This window comes from Xenopus tropicalis, chromosome 6, assembly GCF_000004195.4.
Source record: "Xenopus tropicalis strain Nigerian chromosome 6, UCB_Xtro_10.0, whole genome shotgun sequence".
Lineage (NCBI taxonomy): Eukaryota > Metazoa > Chordata > Amphibia > Anura > Pipidae > Xenopus > Xenopus tropicalis.
Genome location: NC_030682.2, coordinates 85,461,788 through 85,485,809, shown reverse-complemented (window position 1 = coordinate 85,485,809; position 24,022 = coordinate 85,461,788). Strand labels below are relative to the sequence as shown.

Below are 24,022 nucleotides of genomic sequence, written 5' to 3'. Positions count from 1 at the left end.
ACTCCTGCTGCACAAATATGGCAGCCCCCTTAGAGGAAAATGGGGGATCAGATAGGTAATGTAATAGCATCAGACAAATAATTTTATGGCACAAATATAAATAGCATGACATATATATAATAGTTATGACAGATGCAAAAAAGGTTTTATTTCCAAGACATGTCTATTAACCTGACACACTATGTCTGATATGATCGTTGGTTTGATGTATAATAAAGCACTAGTAGAACTGCTACACCATTTACTAATGTTATATTTTTTTGATTGTTCCCTCCTCCCTTACCCCTCCTTTCTTCCTTTCTGTACCCCCTTACCCCTAAAATCTGAAAATGATAATAAAGACAAAAAAAAAAAAAAAAGGCTTTATTTCTAGTGTCAGTATTTCTTTCACAAAATATGTCATTAAGCCAGGGGGTGCCCCAATATTTTGCCTTCAACTGTACAAACACTGTATTATTCTAATGTTAAAGAAAACAACAAAAGTTTAAACCAGATAAAGAATGTTGACATGCAAAAGACCCCAGTTTCTAAGAGGATAAAAGCATTAATAACGGTGGCCATACATGCTACAATTATGATCTTTCTCAAGACCATTGGGCATTACATGAACAAATGAAGTTCATGAACAAATATTGACAAACAAGAACCATTTTGTTCCCCAGGCTTATTGGTTGAGTATCTGGCAAGTCTGCCAGCACATGGGCACCTTAAAATTAGCTAAAGGTAGCTACAGGCCCCCAGTGTAGTCCAGTCATTTGCCCAGGGCCAATTATAAGGATCAGGATGGACAAACCTGGCAAGATCCAGTCAACAATTTTGTCAAGCAAGTGGATCTTACCACAAATGACCATCTTAACACTTTGATGCTTAATTGTATAAGTTATGTCAAACTGTGTACCAACCATTATAGGCCGATCATATTAAAAACCTTACCTTAAATGTGTACTCCAGATTTTTGTCAGCCCTTTTTCTCTGTGCACCTTTAAAGGCAATTTTCTCAATATGTACAGCTAGAGAAGAGACAAAGGTTTTAAACTGCTTTTAGTACTGTACTTAAAAAAAAAAATTATATATATATATATTATATTTATACCATATATTGTAAGTGCCTAAACTAACAGCAGCCCAAACCACATGCTTTGAATCAGCAGAAAAGATGGTGTGTTATTCAGTACCACTGGAGGCACAGATATTTACTGCAAAAGGGCTGCAGTGGTCTAGCACTGGTACAAAAGCCCAAAACATATGGTGTCTAGACTAATTCTTTGTTGAACTTTCATTCTCCTTTCATTCTGTCGTGTTACCTAAACACATACCTTCATTCTGCAATTTGTGAGATACTGTGCTGATCCCATTGTGGCAGACAGAGTCATTTGATGACACATGGTCCTCACTATTTGGCAAATATTCATTGACGCTGCCCTAAAGGAAGGAAGGAAAAAAAAAACACACACAAAAGCAGTTTTTACTTGTTCTTATGGAAATCACATAGAGAACAGTTCAAAAGCAAAGTAAAGGAAAAATCTTGAAGTAGTTGCCCCAATATAACTCCTCGCTTCCTTAGCACCTCAATTTTCTCTAGGGATGCACCCAATCCACTATTCGGCTGAGCCCCAAATCCTTTGTAAGATTTGGCCGAATACCAAACTGGAATCCTAATTTGCATGTGTAAATTAGGATATGGAAGGGTTAAAAAAAAATTAAAATCCTGCTGAAAAAGGACGTATCTCGAACCAAATCCTCGATTCGGTGCATCGCTAATTTTCTCACATATGCATCCTCTTCTGGCACAGTATTAAATATTCCCTCTAAAATTATTCCCTCTGGTCATCTCCAGACAACCTGCTGCGTGTCCTTTCACCCTTAACTGCAACAGTCACCAGACCAGTCACCACTGAAATAAGTCACTACATCTACACTAGTCATCTTAACAAGAAGGGACACAAATATAAATTCAAAAGATCAATGGGTTTTCAAACTTTTAACTTCATGCTGTCCCCAATCATTATATTCAGACATAGGAACAAGTGCCCCTAGTTTAATAAGGGTACAGCTGTATTTAAACATGATCTTAGCAACAAGCTGGCTAAACATCTAGGAATAGACAGAACAAACTGCAAGCATTCACAAAACCTACATGAGAAGGGTATTATTAACACATTTTTTAAGAGCCAACATAATCCACATGTAATGCTTGCTGTTGGTATAAAAACGAAGTGGTTGTTAACTGGTCTAATAAATCTGGGACCCCCACTGAGAGAAGCAGGACAGTAGTGTCTCATAGATCTCATTGCAATGGTGAGTTTAAACAGTGGCCCCCAATCCTGTAGGTTTTGTCTAAGGTTTTTAGAACTAATTCAGCATCAGAAGGCCCTTTTTTTCCTTCATATTTTTGAGGTAAGAACATCCTGAATTCCAGGCCTTTGCACTGACTAAATTCTACATTTTTTTGTCTACATTCTGCTGCAGAATCTCTCTGGTTATGAAGTGACCTTAAGGGCTCTGGCACAGAGGAGATTAGTCGCCCGCAACAAATCTCTCGTCACGGGCAACTAATCTCCCCGAACTACTAAATACGAGGCATTTTCGGCGATTTGCTGAAATCGCCTGCGCAGCGTGTGCCATCCCACTGGCAACTTACATTTTCGCTGGTGGGATGGTAGTTCGGGGAGATTAGTCGTGGGCGACTAATCTCCCCGAGTCCCAGAGCCCTAAGAAGTCAACGGAGAAAATATCTTTTTGGCTGATGGAGAGATTTAGTAGTCAGCGATAGAGCTCTGCTACTGTGGGCGAATAATCTCTCCAAAATGGCTTTCCACTGGCAACAATACGAATCACTAGGGTAAAGACTTACATATTGCATATCGGTTTTCCAAAGTTGCATAAAGTTGTCTGCAAGAGGAAACTTTATGTGTCTTCTGAAAACTGAAGCAATGCGAAGGCGTTTCCACCAGCAACTCCTATTGTTGCCGGTGGAAAGGCATTTCGGAGCAGTAAGTCGCCCACAATAGCAGAGATCTATCGCGTACAACTAACTCACTTTGCAGGGCATCTATACAAATGATATCAATGCAAAGATACTTGGTGTCACTGGTGGTTGAAGCAATAAACAGCACATAAAGCATATTCTCCACCAGTGCTCTTCAAAAGGATGCCACGTAAGCATATATAACAGGCTGGACAAAAACAAATGGGCGCCTCCGTGTCAGGTGAAAAATGCCAGAAGCTTGCTTAAGGCAAATGGAAGAACCTGTCACCAGCAAAGACATGGGCATTTCAGCCTGAAAATACTCAAATCTGCATTTTCAAACAAAAATCTTGCCTTTAACGTGCGGCACCTTGAGCGATCATAGACAATGATAGGCACATTGGCCTTACAGTAAGGATTTAGGGCAATGGCACACAGCAATTCTGACAATTAATAAAAAAAAAATACTGGCAAGGGAAAAAAATGCTTGTTAGTAATACCTATTGCTACTGCAGGTGCAAGTGTCATAATGCTGACTTCCACAATTGCTTGACACAAACACATCTTCAATGCCAGGTGTTCATCATTCAAATTAATGAGGAACAATGGAGGTATTACACTACCTTGGAACACTGCTGCAACAACTCCATATGATCAAATATTTAAAACTGGAAGTATAAAGGAGCTGTGACTTTGCCACTTCATCTGCTGCTGTAACATATGCTCAAAGGTGAAATTTTCAAACATATACAATCATTAGCCATTCGACAGGAAAGCAGGACATTCTGTCAAAATAGCCCCCAATCTGAAAAAGATGTCCTAACATTCGGAAAGTGTGGTCATGTGTGACCATGCATGGTAAGATTCGCTTGTTTGCCGAGGTTGCAATATGTCCGCCTAAAAGGTGTACAATTATTGGGCTATTTTGGTCATTTGGCCGTAGGGCCAAACAACTGAATTACAACAGCAGGCATAAGCACCATCTGACCGAGGACCGCATCCAAGAGCCAATGTGGTCCCTGAAAAACAAACTATTCCAATCTGGACAATTTTAGGTCAGATATCGGTCGGGTAGGACCATCAGGGGGCAGATAAGCTGCTGAATTGGTCTGAAGGACCCTGAAATCTGCCCATGTATGGCCATCATAAGAAACTTAACGAAAGCAGATCTAAAACATGTACAGCTCCCAGCTTAAATCAGAAGGAGAGGTAAAAACTAAGTTAGCTTTATCAAAAAGGTCTGTAAATACAGCCATAAGCATTCAAAGAAAGCTGCCTATCCTCTATCAAAAAAAAACCCCACAGAATTCGCTTTAGTGTACACGTTTTTCGGCATCAGATTTCCTTCTCTCAGAAAAATCCTCAGGGTATGGCACGAGTCTAATCAGTTTGCTCCTCTCCTCTTTTCCGCTCCCATCATCTCTCACTTTCCCTCCCAATTGTGCTGTGTAAACTGAACTATCAGCAGCTAGAGCTGCAGCATGGAAGTTTCTGAGACCAAGCTAAAATGGCAGCTGCTATCTTAAACAGAGGGGAGTTCTAGGGCTGTTTTCTCAGGTATGGTAAAGCTTTCTGCAAAATAAATATAGCATTCTAACTTGCACTATTGTGGCTAAGCTGTTAGCAATAAAATGCCAAAATACCTTTCCTTCTCATTTAACTTCAAGATAATCAATATCTTGGAAGAGTTTATTCTCAATTTACATCTATATTATCTGAATACCAAATTCAAGATACGATCAAAATGACTTGCATGGAGAAGGTTTTTCTCAATGTAACTTAAGGAATAATGGTGCAGGTATGGGACCAGTTATCCAGAATGTTCGGGACCTGGGGTTTTCCGGATAAGGGGTCTTTCCGTAATTCAGACCTCCTACCTTAAGTCTATTAAAATCTAATAGAATTGTTTTGGCTTCAATAAGGATTAATAATATCTTAGTTGGGATCAAATACAAGGTACTGTTTTATTATTACAGGGAAAAAGGAAACCCTTTTTAAAAATGTGAAGTATTTGATTAAAATTGAGTCTATGGGAGATGGCTTTTCCGTAATTTGAAACTTTCTGGATAATGGGTTTCCAGATAAGGGGTTTGATACCTGTATATTTATATAATTATCCATTATTATTTGTTAGTTAACAGATGTAATAAAGTAAACCAAAATCTGAATGGCCTTCAGCACACAGCCAGAAGGAAAAACAAGAAGCCTGAAGCACATATAAAGGTTATCTAGTTATAAAAATCATGCCTGCCAGGGCACACTGTTTGCTTGGTTAATCATATTAAGCTACAGGAGGGCTCATACTGTGAGCATATGTAATCTAGTACAGAATCTCCTATAATTACAGAGTCCTTCATTCTGCTCTTCCGGCATCAGTCTTTAATGCCATTGAAATAATTTTTAGGCTGTCAGACTGGGCATTTTGACCGATGCTTTCATCAAACACTGATGGACAAAATGCCCCTGTCTGTCAATGTTTTCTATAAAAATCTAAGGGAAAGACTGTCTGACGTAAGCATTTGCTTACTTTTCAAAATATTGAAAAGTTTTAAGAGGAGGTTCGGCTAAGAGGAGAGTGGAGCACGCACGTAAGACCTTTTACGGCAAAGACACATGCGGCAATTTTTGCAGCGACTTGTATAGAAACCTATGGCTGGAAAGTCGCTGAGACTTTTTAAAAAGTTGCTTCACCCACTGCATTGTTTACACCTCAGGCACACACTGTAAGCACCCACATTGTTCACCCCTAAGACTGTAGGAGCACTGCCAGCATTGTATGTACTGCCTGACCTATGCTGCGCTACAACCAGGGCTGTGGAGTCGGAGGCAATTTTGGGTACCTGGAGTCGGAAAAAAATGAACCGACTCCTACTAAATTTAAATGGGAATAAAAAAAAATAAAATAAAGCAAGTTTAAATGTCCCAATTCACAAACAGTCATAATTAATTACTTCTCTGCTATAAGAATAAAGCCCAATGCACACAGTGCATAAACGAACACGTTGAGTGACCATGAAGCATGCTTTTCATTGACTGTATGAATGTATAAAATACATTAGCATATTAAAAACAGAGCAGTCGGAGTCGTGGAGTCGGAAGTATCAGAGACTGAGGAGTCGGAGTATTTATCTACCGACTCCACAGCCCTGGCTACAACCACTGTGATAACATGGCTGTGGTTTGAAGTGGGTGCAGTTTAAAAAAGGGGAGTGGTCAAAACTATCAGCCCTTTACTATGTATGCTAGAGCAATTCCAGCCCTCTGCACCACAGAAGATGGACAGCACTGATCTATGGAATGGAAATTGTAGGCGTTTCGGCAGAAAAACATGTATGATCGCGTAGCCTGGCGTATGTTGGTTTGTATTCGCTCTGTGAGATTACAATGCTGTGTATTTTTTCTAACCTGGAACTGCAGTTACCCAGTGACTAACTCTGCAAAGTTTAGGGACCCAAGGATTAATAGTTATAACGGCAGCAGTTTAAATTTAAACCAATAAAAGTCAATAGGTAAATTGTGATTGGTGGGTGTGCCCCCTTTTTCTAACCTTGGGTCACCCAGTGACAAACAGTGGGCACCCTGGCATAAATAGTGTGAGAATGACAGCATTTCAAATGTAAACCAATCAAATTGGTTTCTGATTGGCTGTTAGTGGCCTAATCCACTTTTACTATTTTTGAACTGCAGTCCCCCAGTGACCAACTTTGCAAAGTTTGGGGACTCAGGCATAAAATTTGTGGGATTGACAGCATTTTACACTTCACCATTGAAAGTAAATGATTCAAGTTTGGGGAGTGCAGCCTCAAAGCTGTAAGATTGGCAGCAGTTTCAATTTCCCCATACAAGTTAATGGGTGAAATCTGATTGGCTGTTGGTGGCTCCACCCACTTTTTTCTAACTTTGAACAGCAAATACCCAGTGAAAAGTTTTAACAACCCTGGAATTAATACTAATGGCATCAGTTTAAATATAAACCAATGAAATTTAATGGGTGGAAATGGAATGGCTGTTGGTGGCTCCGCCCACTTTTTCTAGCCCTGAATATGTAGTCAGCCAGTGACTGACTGTGCAAAGTTTGGGAACCCTGACATAAATAGTGTGAGAAAGGAAGCATTTTAAATTTAAACAAAAAAAATTCAATAAAGTCCGATTGGCTGTTGGTGGCTCCACCCACTTTTTAAAACCTAAAATTGCAGTCCCCTAGTGACCCTGGTGTTAATACTCTGAGAATGGCAGTAGGTTGAATTTCCCCATTGAAAATCAATAGGTAAAATCTGATTGGCTGCTTGTGGCTCCACCCACTTTGTCTAATCTTGAACCGCAGTTACCAGTTACCGCAAATTATTACTGTGGGAATGGCAGCAGGTTGAATTCCTGCCAAGTCAATAGGTAAAATCTGATTGGCTGTTCACAGCTCCACCCAATTTTGGGCATCCAACAATCATATTTTCATTCAGGCTGACCCCATGGACTAAGCGATTCAAGTTTGGGGAGTGTACAGTAGAATCAAAGCTGTAAGATTGGCAGCAGTTATAATTTCCACATTCACGTCAATGGGTGAAATTTGATTGGCTGTTGGTGGCTCCTCCCACTTTGGGTTATCCAATAAATGTCGCTGTTTCATTCGGGGTGACCCCATGATTATGTTACTCAAGTTTGGGGTGGGGTCTTTGGAGCGGCCCCACAAAAAGATGGGGGGGGGGGGCGAGATCACGTAGAAAAGCACAAGCAACCTGCTCCGCTATTGAGCGAATTGAGTTTGGGTGTTGTACCCCTAAAACTGTAGGAGAAGTAGCGTTTAGAAAATGGGGGGCGCTAAGAATAATAATAATAAAAATAGGAAAAAGCGGAAGAATAAGCTGAAGTCGAAGAACAGTATGTTGGGTTTTTTAACCCAACATAATTAAAATATTAGTCAGACACCATCAGATTTTTATGGATGCAACTCAACATGCAGTGTTCCCTTCTGACCGCATGTCGTTTCTGATGGTAAATCTTCCATGTAGTTGAATTTTTTTATTAATCCATGCAGCTTGTAAACCGCAATCTGTCAATCCCACACCATCCAACAAAACTTCCATGAAGTTTAGTTCTTAAGAGTTCCGACTGAGCTTGAAGATCCGCTTTCTGCATTGTGCTTTAATATGGTCATGGAACACCTCAGTGACTTATTATAGCCTTATATTTTACAGGGGGGTACATTATTCACTATATAATTTACTGTTTGCCTTTTTCCTATGCCAAAACTGTATATTATATACTTATAACCAGCCTCCTATGTCAATACTACACACTAATCTGTGTGTCTTTCTCCACATTGCAACCCACAGCATGCACCCATCTCCCTTTTACAGCCAAAACTGCCAAAATCACCCTGCCGAATCTACCCTGTCTGTAGCACCTACTCTTACCATTGGGAAGTGCATCCTACACCAAATCAAAAGAAACCAAAGGGGCAGAATATTGAAGCACCACTAATCAAACAAATAGAGACAGGAAGTATGGGTGCCACACTTACAAAGAGTAATTACTGCAGAGAAAAACAGATGGGACAATAAGGAGGGAACATGGAGGGCATGTGTCCATAGTCTTCAATGGAAGACATAATTTTAATATCTGCTCATCAAGTATGAGAAATATTCGGCCAACTGCATATCATAAGTGAACACATCACTATATAATTACAGTTTCAGATGTCTATTAGGCAGGTTTGAAAATACCATTGTACAAGCACCACACTGGCACGTCGGTCCCAACAGTTTGCAAGTCAGGATCTTGTCGGTCGCGCATTGGCCAAGCACAAGGGTGGCCACATCAGGCAGAGCTGCCAAACTAATTTTGTAGGCAACTATGAACAATATACGGTGCTGGTTTCACTTTGGCCTTAAGCCAATCTGTAAAAATAGCCCCTTTATTGGAGATCCCTATAGATCCTATCAGTTCTCTGTCTATGTTTCAAATGAAGGGTGGGCATTCCACGCCAGAAGCACAGTAGGATGGGTATAGCTAATCACAGCCTTGCATTCACACAAGCAAAGACAGGATTCAGTTCCCTATCAGGTCTGCCTAGCTGCTGATTGGTTCCTATCCTACAGTGTCTGTACAGAGAGTCACTGGCTCCCCTGCACATCCAGAGAATTCAGCCAGCAGAAAGTTGAACAGCTGGGCGGGACTACTGGGGTTTTGGTGGAATTTCTCAATAAATCCGTCTGAAACACCACTTTAAGCACAATCCTTCTATATTTAGGAGTATAATCCACTGGTTCATTCTTAATTTTTATATGATATAGGTCTCCTTTAATGTTAATCTGCTCATAAAGCATGGGCATTAGAACAGGTGGCCAGTATACAGGTTATATGGGTATTGTGCAGCATCTAAAAGGTAGCCATACACATTCAGATTTTAGTCTTCTTCCACTGAACTTTCAGATATCAGTTGTATGTTTAACATGTTCTGAGCATGTAATAGTTGGCAGACACCAGTCGTATGAAAATGACTTCCATTGTAGGTCCCCCAAGCATATCGTCCGATACTCAATACATGCGCAGATTTTTTCGTTAGCCGGCCGAAATTTTCTAAAGTGGCAGATCGACTAAACTACCAATCACCATGGTGCCAGAATGAGCAGGATGATAATTTGGAGCCCACACATGGTTCAAAAATTGCATCAAACCGATTTTATCGGTACATGTATGGCCAGCTTAAGACAATGGCAACATTTCCAACCAACAATATTATTTTGAAGGGTACAATTATAATAACTTTAAAAATATCACACTGATGAAAAGATAAATTAGTGTTTAAAGCAACCTATCACTACATACATCTTCTACTGTCTTTAATATATTAATACAATATCAGTTAACTGTAAAGTGCTGTGGGAGACTATGGCTCTACTTAACTAATGAGAGTACACACAGGCAAAGGAAGCCTATTTTCTACCAGGGGGGTTGACCTCTGGCCCTTGCATATGAGTGGAAATCAGCACATTCACACTGGTAACTGAACTTGATGATGGTATGGTGACAACTTTTCCATAAGCCTTGAGCCAGTTGCATTTATTTATTTGCTATTATTTTAATCAGTCCCATTTGGGTTCCATATTAGGTAACTGCTAATTTCTGGCATAAACCTACTGGATAAGTGTAAGATTCCATTCGTGCCCTCTCCTGTGACCTAGTTTGTTTGCATTACCCATTTTTACATATCTCTTTGCCTACTGCTGCCTTTCAGTCCTACAGAAGGCAGAATCCCTGGAGATGTACTTGTTGGACTGAGATGGTGAAAGCTGCAGTGAGATGACTAGGAATGGGTTGAATGGGAAGCACTGTGTGAGTTATACAAGCCCTGAGCTCCCCAGCAATGACACGTCTGACACTAATGGGAGCGCTGTACATGTGCAATTCCCAGGATGCAGAGAAAGCCTACACGGCTGATGAATTGTGAGATAACAGTTCAGCACGGACAGTAGAAAAGCGAAAATGGGCAGGAACCAAGCACCCAGAAGCCCCATTACCTCAGGCCGACTTTTTCTGCCCATGGCCTCCCGGAGCCGGTCCAGGCGCTCCCGAAGGGTGACCCGCTGGTGGAAAGTGAAGGCGGGATGCAGAGAGGCCATAGTGAATAGAAGTAGCAGCTCCTCACGGGCCGTTGCCGCCTCCGCGCTGTCCTCCTCCCGGTCCCTGCCTCCCAGTACCCTCTCGATTCCCACTTCGGGCAACAACAGGCGATAGAGCCGACTGGCCACCTCCCGGCTGCCCGAGTTGAGCAGTGCCAGATATATGATGAGCTTAGCGCGGGAGATGGGCTCGCCCAAGTCCCCCAGTAGCGGCTCCCCGGCCAGCCCATTAGCCTTATTCTCACACTCCCGCAGGTAATGACAGTCCCTTCTGGCCAGGTCCTCCAGGCAAGAGCCGAGGAATCGCAACTCCAGTGGATTACATAGGTCCAGGAGCCCGTAGGCGAATTCCAGCCGGTTGGCCGGGCCCAAAGACTTCACGAACCAACGGTACACGGTCTCCCGATGCAAAGAGTCGCCAGGCGCTGCCCAGTCGTGGGGAGTATCGCACATGGCTGCCCGTTCTTCCTCATCCTCCTCCTCTTCATCAGACGCCTTGTGTTTGCTCTTCTTTAGGGGAAGCTTCATTTTCAGCATTATCGGACGATTCAGCCGGGCAGCATCCACCAAGGTAGCACCGAAGCTCACAGCGAGGCGTGTCAGGCGCTGGGCTGCTCTGTCATTTCCCGGGCGGTCCCTTTCAGTCCCGGGGGTTCGCTGTCAATCCGGGCACAGGGAAACCTGGGCGTGCACACAGGGTGGATCAGGGGCCGACTTCCACTACGCTCCTTCTCTTTCCCTGGCTTCTCCCGTCTGCCCTCCACCCCCAAACGTACGCACTATCCAAGCGTCAGACGGAAAGCTGCTGGCAGTCCTGGCGATCTGATTGGCTGACCCGGGATCCCCACGTGACGTAGAATGAGCCGGCGCGAATTCCATTTTCCTCCTGCAGAAGAGGCCGGGGCCTGCTTGGAGAGAGTTAGCAATTTGCTGACTGTTAATTAGTAGATTATGAGCTGCTAATGAAAACTACACATATTACCCGTTATTAGTCACCTGAATAGCAATCATAATGCAGGCTGTGGGCTTGCAGTTGTTTTTTTCAAGTACAAAACAGTGGAAGTTACTACTGCATAATCATCCTAGGGGGAACTAAACTTTGCAAATAATTGTTTTTTTGTCAAAGATATACCCAACTGCTTCTCTATCAATGTCTCCACTGGAGCCCTCCATACCACCAAAGAATCCCAGCCCCTGTAGGGCCTAAATCCTCCATAGTTAAAGGGCATGACAACCTTAAAACGGCCGGAACTAGGGGTAGGCAGAAGATTTGTAAAAGTAATTGCTTTTGAAAGCAGCATTTGCTGAACGCCCGGTTGTTACTTTTTAACCAATGTTGCAAAGGCCAGTCTCCTCCAGCAAGTCAGGTCTTTCAATCTGCTGCCTTGTGTTACATTGTTTCAAATACCAGAGCCATCAGGGCAGAGCATAGAAAAGGACTGGCAAACTCTACTTCTGCCCTCAATGTGGGGGCGGGGGGGCCTTGGCGGTGGGTGAGCGGACAGACAGCTGAGGCCCCAGAGGGGGTGTGGGGGCCCCCTAGGGGCTGCAGGTCCATGGGCCTCATCCAACCCAGTCTGACCCTGAACCATAGCACAAGCATAAGAGACTTGTAGAAAAGTAACTTGTGGAGGGTAAAATGTCCCATGTGTCTGAATAAGGTGCAAATGCTGTGAGGCAGCCATGGACTTCCACCGAAAACCTTTCAGAGGGGGCAAAAGTCATCAAGCAAAGACAACCTGTTTTTCTAGACTAAGCCTTTATACAATAAGTAGGTGCTGTATCTATACAAAATCAATTTATTGACAAAGCCCATAAAGTTGCCCAGAGTACAGAGTACAAATTATGAAAATCTGCTGTATGCAGCAATGCAAAAATGTTTAGCTCCATGCACACGTTCCTAAATACCACATTCATTTTATCAAGACATACCCCAGATGTGCCAGTATAATTACTACAGAAAATGAATAACCAGCATATTAACCCCAGATGATTTAGTATATACACCAAATAAAATAGATAATGGGCATTTTAACCCCAGATGTGTCTATATATTTACCACAAAAAATGGATAATCTGCATATTAACCCAAGATATGCCAGTATAATTACTACAAGAAATGGATAATCAGCATATTAACCATATCTGTGCCAGTATAATCACTTTAAATATTGGCAATGAGCATTCCCTTACCTTCACTTGCACATGCAGAAGTCATGAAATTTTGGTATAGTACCATGGTTTAGTATTAGGGTCTATGAGTAATGGTGACCCAGATCTTTTGTGATTTACAAAACAATATGTACATTGCAAGGGTGGCTCTGCAGTGCTGCACTTACTTGATTAGCTGGACCCCCATGCAGCTTTACAGGGACTTGGGGGGGGTGGGCGGCTAACAGAGCTGTCAACTCACCTCCTTTCAGTAGTTACCCAATTTTGAATGCTCTACTCCGTTCACCCATTCCCAAGTGAATTTCAGGCATGCATGCCCAGTAAGCATTCGGTGTCATTTAAAGGAGAAGGAAAGGCTAAGTCACTTGGGGGTGCCAAAATGTTAGGCACCCCCAAGTGACTTAAATCGCTTACCTTCTACCCCGGGCTGGTTCCCCCTATTAGGAGAAAACTGCACCAGCCCGGGGTACCTGTAGCGAGTGCTTCCTTCTTCCGCGTTTCTTCTGCGGCGAAATCCCAGGGCCAGCGCATGCGCAGTAGAGTGAAAAGCCGACTGTTCTTAAAGTTCAGCTTTTCACTCTAATGCGCATATGAAAGCGCACCAACACGGAAGAAGGAAGCGGTCGCTGCTACCCTGGGTTGGTGCTGTTCTCTCTTAACAGGGGCACCAGTACAAGGTAAGCGATTAAAGTCACTTGGGGGTGCCACAACATTGGCTCCACTGTAATTAACTAAAAATGAACAAAATGACAAAAGTAAAAAAAAAAAGGGGAAAGAGTTAACTTACTATCCATCTGTTAGAATAAGTGATAAGGGTATATTATAGATGTCAGGTGACAAAAAACAATTTAATTTCAGCTAGTGATTCAGGCTTTAGAACTGTATAGTACCTGTAGAGTGGGATGAAATCTGCAGCAAAACTTCAGAATTGGTTCTTAGGTAAAGTTTACAGTCTGCAGATTCTTTTTTTCAGTCTTCATTTCTGCACTGCCCTCAGTTTGTAATATCTCCTGAGCCCTGTCTGCATCTGTGCCTTGAGTGGTCAATTTTACTGTCTGTCAAGAAAGTTGTGCTCTATATGCAGAATCCACAAGAACAAAAATCCAATCAGAGCACAGCTGATTACAGCAGAACCGGAACTTGCAGGAACAGGAGAATATTTGCAGAACAGTTTAGAAATAAGTTAGGTTTTTGTTTTTTTTTGTTTTTTTTTTTAAGGTGCCAAGCAGCTTTGGGGAGGCTTAGCCTCCCCTAGCCTTATTGAAAATCAGCCTATGCCCCCAATGGATGCCCTGGAAGTGGAACTGGGTCACGGGGGCCACAAGGGTTTATTTACAATGTTCCTCTGGCCCAGTCCAACAATGAGTGCCATCTCCCTTGTCACCATTTTGGCTTCTATAGTTTTTCTTGGCACCATCTCCAAGAAAAACTATAGAAACCACCTATAGCAGCGCTGTCCAACTTCTGTGGTACCGAGGGCCAATAATGGAAGCCTGTTTGACCACTCCCCCTTTTCAAACTGCACCCACTTTAAACCACACCCATATTATCACAAGAGCTTTTAAGACTATACCCCCAAATGGTTGGTGCTCACTGTAGGGATATTACCCTTCATTCATATATGAAAGAATTATATTATGTCATATTAAGACACAACCTTAAATCCCTATGCCTCCACTTCCCCTGTGGATAGCACAGCAACCCCCAGCACATAATTACACATCTTAGGGACCATATAATGACTATTTTCAAATGCTAACAAACTCCCAGAACAAACCCCCTGCCAGGTCCACCTCCCACAGGCAGCATAGGGCAGGCAGAGTATGGCACACACAGGCAGCATAGGGCAGGGAGAGTATGGCACACACAGACAGTACTCTGCCTTCTCTATGCTGCCTGTGTATGCCATACTCTGGCTGCCCTACTCTGCCTGTATGTGCCATACTCTTGTCTGCCCTATGCTGCCTGTGCGTGCCATACTCTGTTTGCCCTATGCTGCCTGTGTGTGCCATACTCTGCCCTACTCTGCCTGTATGTGCCATACTCTGTCTGCCCTATGCTGCCTGTGTGTGCCATACTCTGTCTGCTCTACTCTTCCTGTGTGTGCCATACTCTGCCTGTATGTGCCATACTCTGTCTGCCCTATGCTGCCTGTGTGTGCCATACTCTGTTTGCCCTATGCTGCCTGTGTGTGCCATACTCTGTCTGCCCTACTCTGCCTGTATGTGCCTTACTCTGTCTGCCCTATGCTGCCTGTGTGTGCCATATTCTGTCTGCCCTATGCTGCCTGTGTGTATGGCACCCATAGACAGCATACACTGACACAATGCTGGCACTGCTCCTACAGTCTGTTTTAGGTGTGAACAGGTGAACAATGGGGGTGATTACAGTCTGCGCCTAAGGTGTGAACACTGCAGGGGGTGAACAATGCAGAAACTAAAAGGTGTGAACAGTACAGGGGATTAAATGTTTAAACAATACAGGGGCATTACAGCTTGAATCTGAGGTGAGAACCATGCAGGGGGCCAGTTAATCTCAGTACTGATACCATTTAAAGCTTACACTAAGGTAAGCCACCAAAGCAGCCAGACTGGTGGGGGGCCACACAGAGGGCGGTCGCGGGCCGCCAGTTGGACAGCCATGACCTATGGCATTAAGGGGGCCCCAGCCAGGGAGGTGCTTACTGCTGCTCTAGAGAGTTCCACAGTAATTTTTACAAGCACTAGCTGAGGAACACAATACATTACAGCTGTTCAGAACAAGTCATGCCATACATCTGTCAAAGTCCCAAATAATGGTACAAATCAAGTTTCATGTAGCACTCATCTGCATTTATGGAAAATCTGGTTACACAGCAATATTGGGCCCTTGCCCCTGCCTCAACAAAGAAAATCTTGTGAAATCTAATGAATTACTATTTAAAGCAAGTGCCTATACTACTTCAGAAAGCTTATAGTGAGTAAAATTCAAGAATTTGTCCATTCTAGTAAAATAACTAGAGATATTCAGGCTGGCCTGGGCTGGCACTCTGTGGATTTTGCTAAATGCCAGAGGGGCCGCTGTAAGATGCCATAGAGAGTCACTATTTATTGGGCTTGTGGGGGGCTGTTTGGGCCTCTGTGTACTTGCAATGCCAGGGCCTATTTTGAATCCATGTCCAGCACTGAGTTCAGGTTCAGAAATTAAAAAAAAATGTTCTGTTTTTTTTACTATTTTCCTTTGGACTACCCTGTGATGCTTAACAGTGTGACCTGAGAAAATAAATAAAATGTCTGTTGACTTGGGTTATACTATTCTGGCATCGGGCAAAATGCTAGCTGGGATACATGGCTGTTGACGGCTTAGACATATCCTCTTTCTTATATATATTTCTTATACATATCCACAATATCCACATTCCTACTGACAAAAGCTTTAAAGTAATTAAAATATAATGTACTGTTGCCCTGCGCTGGTAAAACTGATCCGTTTGCTTCAGAAACACTACTATTACTAGTACTATTACTTACACTACTAATCAAGCAGTGGAGCAATTGAAATAGGGCTAAATGTATATGATAATTGTTTATAGTGAAAGAGGTTTTCTTTTCTTTTTTTTGGAACTATCAAATACATATGCTATAATTTGGCATGTTATCTTGTTAAAATTATACAAACCGGATTACAAAAAAGTTGGGACACTAAACAAATTGTGAATAAAAACTGAACGCAATGATGTGGAGGTGCCAACTTCTAATATTTTATTCAGAATAGAACATAAATCACGGAACAAAAGTTTAAACTGAGAAAATGTACCATTTTAAGGGAAAAATATGTTGATTCAGAATTTCATGGTATCAACAAATCCCAAAAAAGTTGGGACAAGTAGCAATAAGAGGCTGGAAAAAGTAAATTTGAGCATAACGAAGAGCTGGAAGACCAAATAACACTAATTAGGTCAATTGGCAACATGATTGGGTATAAAAAGAGCTTCTCAGAGTGGCAGTGTCTCTCAGAAGCCAAGATGGGTAGAGGATCACCAACTCCCACAATGTTGCGCAGAAAGATAGTGGAGCAATATCAGAAAGGTGTTACCCAGCGAAAAATTGCAAAGATTTTGCATCTATCATCATCAACTGTGCATAACATCATCCGAAGATTCAGAGAATCTGGAACAATCTCTCTGCGTAAGGGTCAAGGCCGTAACACCATACTGGATGCCTGTAAGCTCCGGGCCCTTAAACGACACTGCACCACAAACAGGAATGCTACTGTAAAGGAAATCACAGAATGGGCTCAGGAATACTTCCAGAAACCATTGTCAGTGAACACAATCCACCGAAACTCTACAGTGCAAAGAAGAAGCCATTTCTAAGCAAGATCCACAAGCTCAGGCGTTTTCACTGGGCCAGGGATCATTTAAAAATGGAGTGTGGCAAAATGGAAGACTGTTCTGTGGTCAGACGAGTCACGATTCGAAGTTCTTTTTGGAAATCTGAGACGCCATGTAATCCGGACCAAAGAGGACAAGGACAACCCAAGTTGTTATCAACGCTCAGTTCAGAAGCCTGCATCTCTGATGGTATGGGGTTGCATGAGTGCGTGTGGCATGGGCAGCTTGCATGTCTGGAAAGGCAGCATCAATGCAGAAAAATATATTCAGGTTCTAGAACAACATATGCTCCCATCCAGACGTCATTTCTTTCAGGGAAGACCCTGCATTTTTTTTTTTTTAAAGGTTTATTTTTCTTTTTATTGATAGTGAAATAAAATGTTAACATAAACAAACAGGTTACATATATGGATATGAGTGGTTGGTTACTTTACACAATACAAGTTGGTTATACAGCTTTGTTATCATGAGTACAGTTTTGTTGCAAGGTGTTAATACGGACGCGGTTCTTTTAAGGGGTGAGGGGCCCATTTGATTCACACCACGTGGCCCAGATTTTTTCAAATTTTCCGTGTGCCCCCCTGGTCTCATAGGTAAGTTTTATAAGGGGTAGGGCGGCGTTGACGAGTTGTTGCCAGAGTTCGAGCGTGGGTACACTGTTGCCCATCCATCTCATTATAATGGCTTTTTTGGCGTAGAATGTAAGGGATCTAAATCTTATTCTGGCTGCATTGGTGGGGAGCATATCCTCCACCGTGCCTAGGAGACAGGTTGTGGGATTGATGACATTGGGTAGCGCTAGCACTGTTGAGATAGTGTCCATCACAGCAGTCCAGAACTGCGCTATGGGGGGGCAGCTCCAGATTAGGTGAATAAAGTCCGCTCGGGGGGATTTGCACCTGGGGCAGCAATCGTCAGGCGCTTTGCCGAACCGGTGGAGTTTTGTGGGTGTAATATATAGTTGGTGCAGGACCTTGTATTGGATCAACCTGTCCCGTATGGAGATAAGGAATTCATAACAGGTTTCTGTTGTTTCCTCCCAGTGCTCTAGTGTTAAGCTGGGAATAGCGGTGGTCCACAGGTTGTATGCACGTTCGAAGGGTTTGACATTAGTTGCCAGAAGGTGGGTATATATTCTAGATAGGAGCTTTTTGGTTTGGGGTTGGTATAGTGTTGCTTCTAGGTCCAGTGAGACCAGGGTTGGGGTTAGCGTTTGGAACTGCGCCTGAAAGGCGTGTCTGAGCTGTAAGTATCTAAATAGATGTAGGTGCACTTGGGGTGCTTTTCTTCGCAGTTCTTGGTGTGAAGGGAATTGTGCACCTTGGACTAAGTCGCCTAATTTTTTGATCCCTAGTTTGGGCCAGATTGTAAAGTCAGGTAGGTTCTTGAGGTGGGGGAGTAGGGAGTTACCCCATAGGGCCATGTGGGGAGATAGATGTGGGAGTGGGTGGCCTAGGAGTTTGAGTGCCACTGCCCAAGCTTTGTGAGGGGTTTTGAGTGAGTCGGGTAGAGCACCTCCGTCAGTAATATGTCTGTAGGGGAAGTTGCCCAGACCCTCCATGGAGTTAAGGAGGGAGGCATGCAGGGCCATGTTGGGGTTGTACGGATTGGGGCAGAACTGCCAGTGTAAATATGATATCTGGGAAGCCAGGTAGTAAAAGAAAAAGTGTGGGAGAGCCAGGCCTCCTTGTTGCAGTGGTGCTGCTAGGCGTTGCCAGGAGATACGCGGTGTTTTGTTTGCCCATACATATGGTATTATTAGGGTGTTGAGTTTGCGGAATAGTGAGCGTGGGAGGGGGTATGGTGTGGCATGGAATATATATAGGAGTTTGGGGAGAAAGACCATTTTCAGTAGGTTGATACGCCCCCAGAGTGTGAGTGGTAATTTTACCCATGCTTTCAGCGTCTGGGCCATGTGGTCCATCAGTGGGTCAAGATTGAGCTTGATAAATTGTGTGGGATCGGAGTGTACATGGATGCCCAGATATTTGAAGGACTGGACCCATTGTAATTCCATACCAGTTGGGAGCGGAATTGCCGGTGTTTGGTCTAGGGTATATACTTGGGATTTGTCCCAGTTTATTTTGAGACCTGAGAATTTGCCGAATTTCTGGATCTCTAGGAGAAGTGCTGGGAGCGATTGGGCGGGGTTGGCTAGGTATACCAGGATATCATCCGCAAACAATGATACCTTCTCGGATATATTGCCGTATGTGAGACCTTGTATGCTGGGGGAGTTCCGTATAAGTATGGCCAATGGTTCAATGGCGAGAGCGAATAGGGTAGGGGAGAGGGGGCAGCCTTGGCGAGTGCCTCTAGAGAGGGTAATGGGTTCTGAGGTAATACCGTTGACTCTGATTTTGGCTGTGGGGTTTTGGTATAGCAGTTGGACCCATTTGATGAACTGCTGTCCCAGGCCAAATCTTTTGAGGACCTCCGATAGGTAGAGCCATTCAACAGAATCGAATGCTTTCTCCGAGTCTAGGGAGGCTATGACCCTCGACCCGGTTTCCCTGTGGGGGGTCTGTAAGTTTGTAAATAGTCGACGTAGATTGATATCTGTCGCTCTGCCTGGCATGAAACCGGATTGGTCGGGGTGGACCAGGTCCTCCACCACCTTTGTTAATCTGTTGGCCAGGACTTTTGCCAGTATTTTGGCGTCTGTGTTTATTAGGGATATTGGGCGGTAAGAGCCGCATAATGTAGGATCCCTGCCAGATTTGGGGATGACCACAATTAGGGCTTCTGTAAAGGATGGCGGTAGGGTTCCTGTGTCCCATGCATCTTGGAGCGTGACTAAAAGGTGCGGGGGTATTATGTCTGCCAGCCCTTTATACCAGTCTGGGGGCAACCCATCCAAACCAGGTGTTTTGTTGGAGGGTAGGGCTTGTATGGCAAGTTGTATCTCAGCTGGTGTTATGGGGAGGTTAAGCCAGGCTCTCTCTGCTGGGGAGAGGGAGGGGATAGGGATATTGTCTAGAAATTGTAGGAGTTGTGGGGTTGTGTGTGAGGCTGTGGACTCATATAGTTTCTGGTAAAATTTGGCAAAGGTGGTGGCTATTTCCCTGGGGTCACTTAACAATTTCCCTTCGGAATTTTTGATTCTAGGGATAGCTGTGGTGGGGTTTTGAGTTCTGGCAAAGAACGCCAATAATTTGCTGTTCTTGTCTCCCTGGTCGTATATTCGCTGGGAACTGTACAGGAGGGCTTTTTTAGTTGTTGCTGTGGATTCCCTGTCTAAGGTTGCCCTGGCTGCCAGAAGAGAGGAGTAGGTGAGTGGGGAGGGGTTGGCAAAGTGTTGTGCTTGGGAGTCCGCCATTTGTTGCTAGGCAGCTCTGACTGACTCTTGGGCTGTATGTCTAGCACGGGCAATAGCCCCGGAGAGAGAGCCTCTCATGACTGCCTTGGAGGCCTCCCATACTATGGATGGGGAGGCTGTCCCAGAATTGAGTTCCCAGTACTCCTTATATGTTTTGGCATTGGCCTCAGCGACTTCTTCATTTCGGAGCCATAGGGGGCTTAGTCGCCACAGTTTGTCTTGGGGGGATGGAAGCCATCTTAAAGTTAGCTGTAGGGGGGCATGGTCTGACAAGGCCTGGGGGAGATATTGCACAGTGTCTACTGTGGGTAGGATATCCGGGGATGCGAGTGCAAGGTCTATTCTGGAGAATGTTTTGTGGGGGAGGGAGTGACAGGAGAATACCTTGTCTGTGGGGTGCTTCCAACGCCATATGTCTGTGAGTTGTAGGGCTTTTGCCCATTGTGTGAGGTTGGTAGGGCCAGTGGAGGTCGGGTGTAATTTGTCTATAGCTAGGTCCATTACTTGGTTAAAGTCTCCTAGTATGCAGGTTGGAGCGGGAGGCAGGTCTGCCAGCTTTTTGACAATATGGTCAAGTAGAGAGGTGGTAAGTGGGGGGGGGGCATATAAGTTAACTATTGTTGTGGGCCTGTTGGCAATAAGGCAGGCAAGTATAATGAAACGCCCGTAGTGGTCTGTTATCAAATTGATCAGTTCAAAGGGGGTATTTTTCCTGATCAGGATGGTGACTCCTCTCGAGTGGGAAGTAAAGGTGGCATGGTAGGCCCATCCTACCCAGGGTTTTTTTAGCGACAGGACCTTCTGCCCCACTAAGTGGGTCTCTTGTAGAAGGACCATAGATGGTGTGTATTTTTTAAGATAGGAGAATAAGAGGCTGCGCTTGAATTTGGAGTTTAATCCCCTTATATTCCACGAGATGATGTTACACGTGGCCATGAGGTTTGTGTGGGGGAAGTGGAGGATGGATTCGTTGGACCTGCGTCCCGCTCAAGAGAATGTACCAACCTTTGGCCTTAGCCATGGAGTAGGATTTGTAGTAACCTGTGTAACCATAATACCATAAACATAAACAATCCCTGCCCTCCCTACCCACCCCCCAAACCTGGGTGGGTCTTATACCCATAACGATACCTAAGTAGGTGTTGGCGTAAGTGTGCCCAGAGTTTGTCGGGTTACTTGCCGTGATAACTGTCCAACTGGAGAAAGAAAACGGTGTTTCTAACGAGGTAACAAAAGGTTGAGCTCTTTCCGTGCCGGAGTGATGGTGTGGCTCCATCCCGCATTTCAGTGGGCCATGGTGCGGGTCTGCTGTTGCTGATCTGCCTGTGGCTGCTGTGTATCATTTCAAATGAGTCCGCAGAGAGAAATCTCTGTGTGAGTGGTGTTCATTCAGTGCGTTGTGTTGCATCCATTGAACTGAGTCTTTTGGTCCTGTAAGATGTTGTTCGTTCCTAGATTGTGGGTACTGACTGCAGTAAGTGGTTTGCGGCTGTCAGCAGGAGAGCAGGTTGTGAACATTAGCGTTTAGGCAGTGTGGAGTCTTGGTTGGCCCGGTGTGTCTCATGGCTGGCGTGGGCTGTTGGGTGGGGTGCCCCTTGCTCTTGGAGAGGGCCGTTGGTTTCCCCGTCTTGTGAGCCAGTCGTCTGCCTCTGCAGGAGTGGTAAAAAAGTGTGCGCGGTCTCCATCCTGGATGCGCAGCTTAGCTGGGTATAGGATGCTATATGCTATGTTTGCTTCCCTGAGCCGTCGTTTTACCCCTGTGAAGGAGGCTCTTTTCTTCTGTATGGCCGGCGAGAAGTCAGGGTATAGCGATATTGTGACCCCATTTTGTATAAGTGGCCCTTTGAGTCTGGCTGCTCGCAGTGCCGCATCCCGGTCTTTGAAATTTAGCAGCTTGAGTAGGAAGGGTCTTGGTGGGGCCCCAGGTGGTGGTGGTTTTGGGGGAACCCTGTGTGCCCTTTCCACGACAAATTGTGGGGAGAATGTGTCAGCTCCCAGTGTGTCCACCAGCCATTTGGTGATGAAGGCTTCCGGTTGCTGTCCCTCTGTCTTTTCTGGGAGGCCCACCACCCTAATATTGTTTCTCCTTAGCCTGTTCTCCAGATCCTCTGTTTTCCCCATAAGCGCCTGGATTTGTAGGCGCATTGTTGGAATTTCGTTGTTTAGGGGGGTAACAGTGTCCTCTAGGGTTGAAATCCTGGTTTCCGCAGCAGTGGTGCGGTCTCTTAGGTTTTGGAGATCATGGCGGAGGAGGGAGAGGTCTATTTTAATGCCTTCTAGCTGCGCCGTGGTTGCCGTTCTGCTTTCCTGGATTGCCTCCATTAGGTCGCCCAGAGATGGTTCTCTCTGCGCAGGTATGTGGACTGGGCCTGCGGGCTCGGATGCGGAGGATTGGGATGAGTTCTCATCTGGCGGCGGCTGGCTGGAAGAGTGCGCGAATTTCTCGAGACGGGCCGCAGCCTCCGATCGCGCTCTTTGTGTGTTTTTACCCATTTGGGGTGCGGGTTGTGCTTGTGGGGGGTTTCCGGCAGTGGATTCTGTTCAGACTGGAGAGTGTGGAGCCAAGAGAATTGTCAGGGTGTTTTGGCACGGGGAGCTCAGTGTGAGAGCGTCTGCTCAGATCGCCATCTTGGGCCCTCTCCTGGTAGGGTCTTTTTAAGCTGTTATTGCGGCATGCGAGAAGTGTCGCTGAAGCAGCTGTGCGTGAGAGAGTGGTGGCTTCCCAGTAGTGCCTGCTCTGGGCCTTGCTGGCCTAGTGGCCTGTTGAGTGGGGTTTTGTGAATGCTTGCTGGTTTGCAGTATTCCCTTGGGTTAGCTTTGAGATGTAGGGTTAGCTATAGCCAAAGGAGGTGCTTTCACCACCTATTGTATGCAGGAAGCGTTTGCTCAGACAGTTTGGTGTTTTAAGTCCAGCTTCACTGTGTAGTATATATATTTGCCCCCAGATCAACTGGATTGTGACTTTAAGGGCTGTGAATGGTTGTGTTGATATGCTTGGTGGGGTCCTTCTATGTTCCCAGCAGTTTTAGAGTGGGCCCGGATGTCTGATTGTTAAGTCCTGCCTCTTGTGGTTAGTAGGCCTGGGGCAGTTCGCACGGGCTGTGGCTGGGTTTAGGGGGTAATATGGGGCGCCCCCAGGGTCTTGTGGGCACTCACCCCCCTTCTGTGTGTTCCGGAAAGACCAGTCTCCGCTCTCCCCGCTCCGTGTAACAGGCGATACGGTCCGGCCGTGTCGCGTATCAGCGCCGGATCACTTGAGGCCGCGGCTTGGGTGCGCCGCTAGGCCGCAGTCTGTTTCAGGGCTCCGGGTGATGCCGGAGCGGCGGTTTTGGGCTCAGTGGGTGCCGGATGTCTCCCTAGGGCGGATGGGGAGAGGTGGTGTTGCTGGCCTCACTGTGGGCCGAGGATTGCCCAAGATTGTGTGGGGGACCCTGGGAGCGCCTGGATTATGCGGCCATCTTGGATCGTGGTCGGGCACGCCCCCGACCCTGCATTTTTCAACAAGATAATGCCAGACCACATTCTGCATCAATCACAACATCATGGCTGCGTAGGAGAAGGATCCGGGTACT

General features: G+C 44.9%; 1 protein-coding gene across 2 annotated transcripts in view; it reads right to left on the bottom strand.

Annotated features, from left to right (window-relative positions):
- Window positions 1-11,408, bottom strand: part of zcchc2 (zinc finger, CCHC domain containing 2) — a 37,285-nt gene extending 25,877 nt beyond the window's left edge. Inside the window, exons 1-3 of one of the 2 annotated variants that reach the window (XM_012964871.3) lie at window positions 10,486-11,408; window positions 1,317-1,422; window positions 934-1,010 (exon numbers count right to left, since the gene is read on the bottom strand). In XM_012964871.3, coding sequence (XP_012820325.1) covers window positions 934-1,010; window positions 1,317-1,422; window positions 10,486-11,124 — 822 coding nt within the window. In that variant the 5' untranslated portion in view covers window positions 11,125-11,408. 2 annotated transcript variants of the gene reach the window in all.
- Window positions 11,409-24,022: the final 12,614 nt, after the last annotated feature.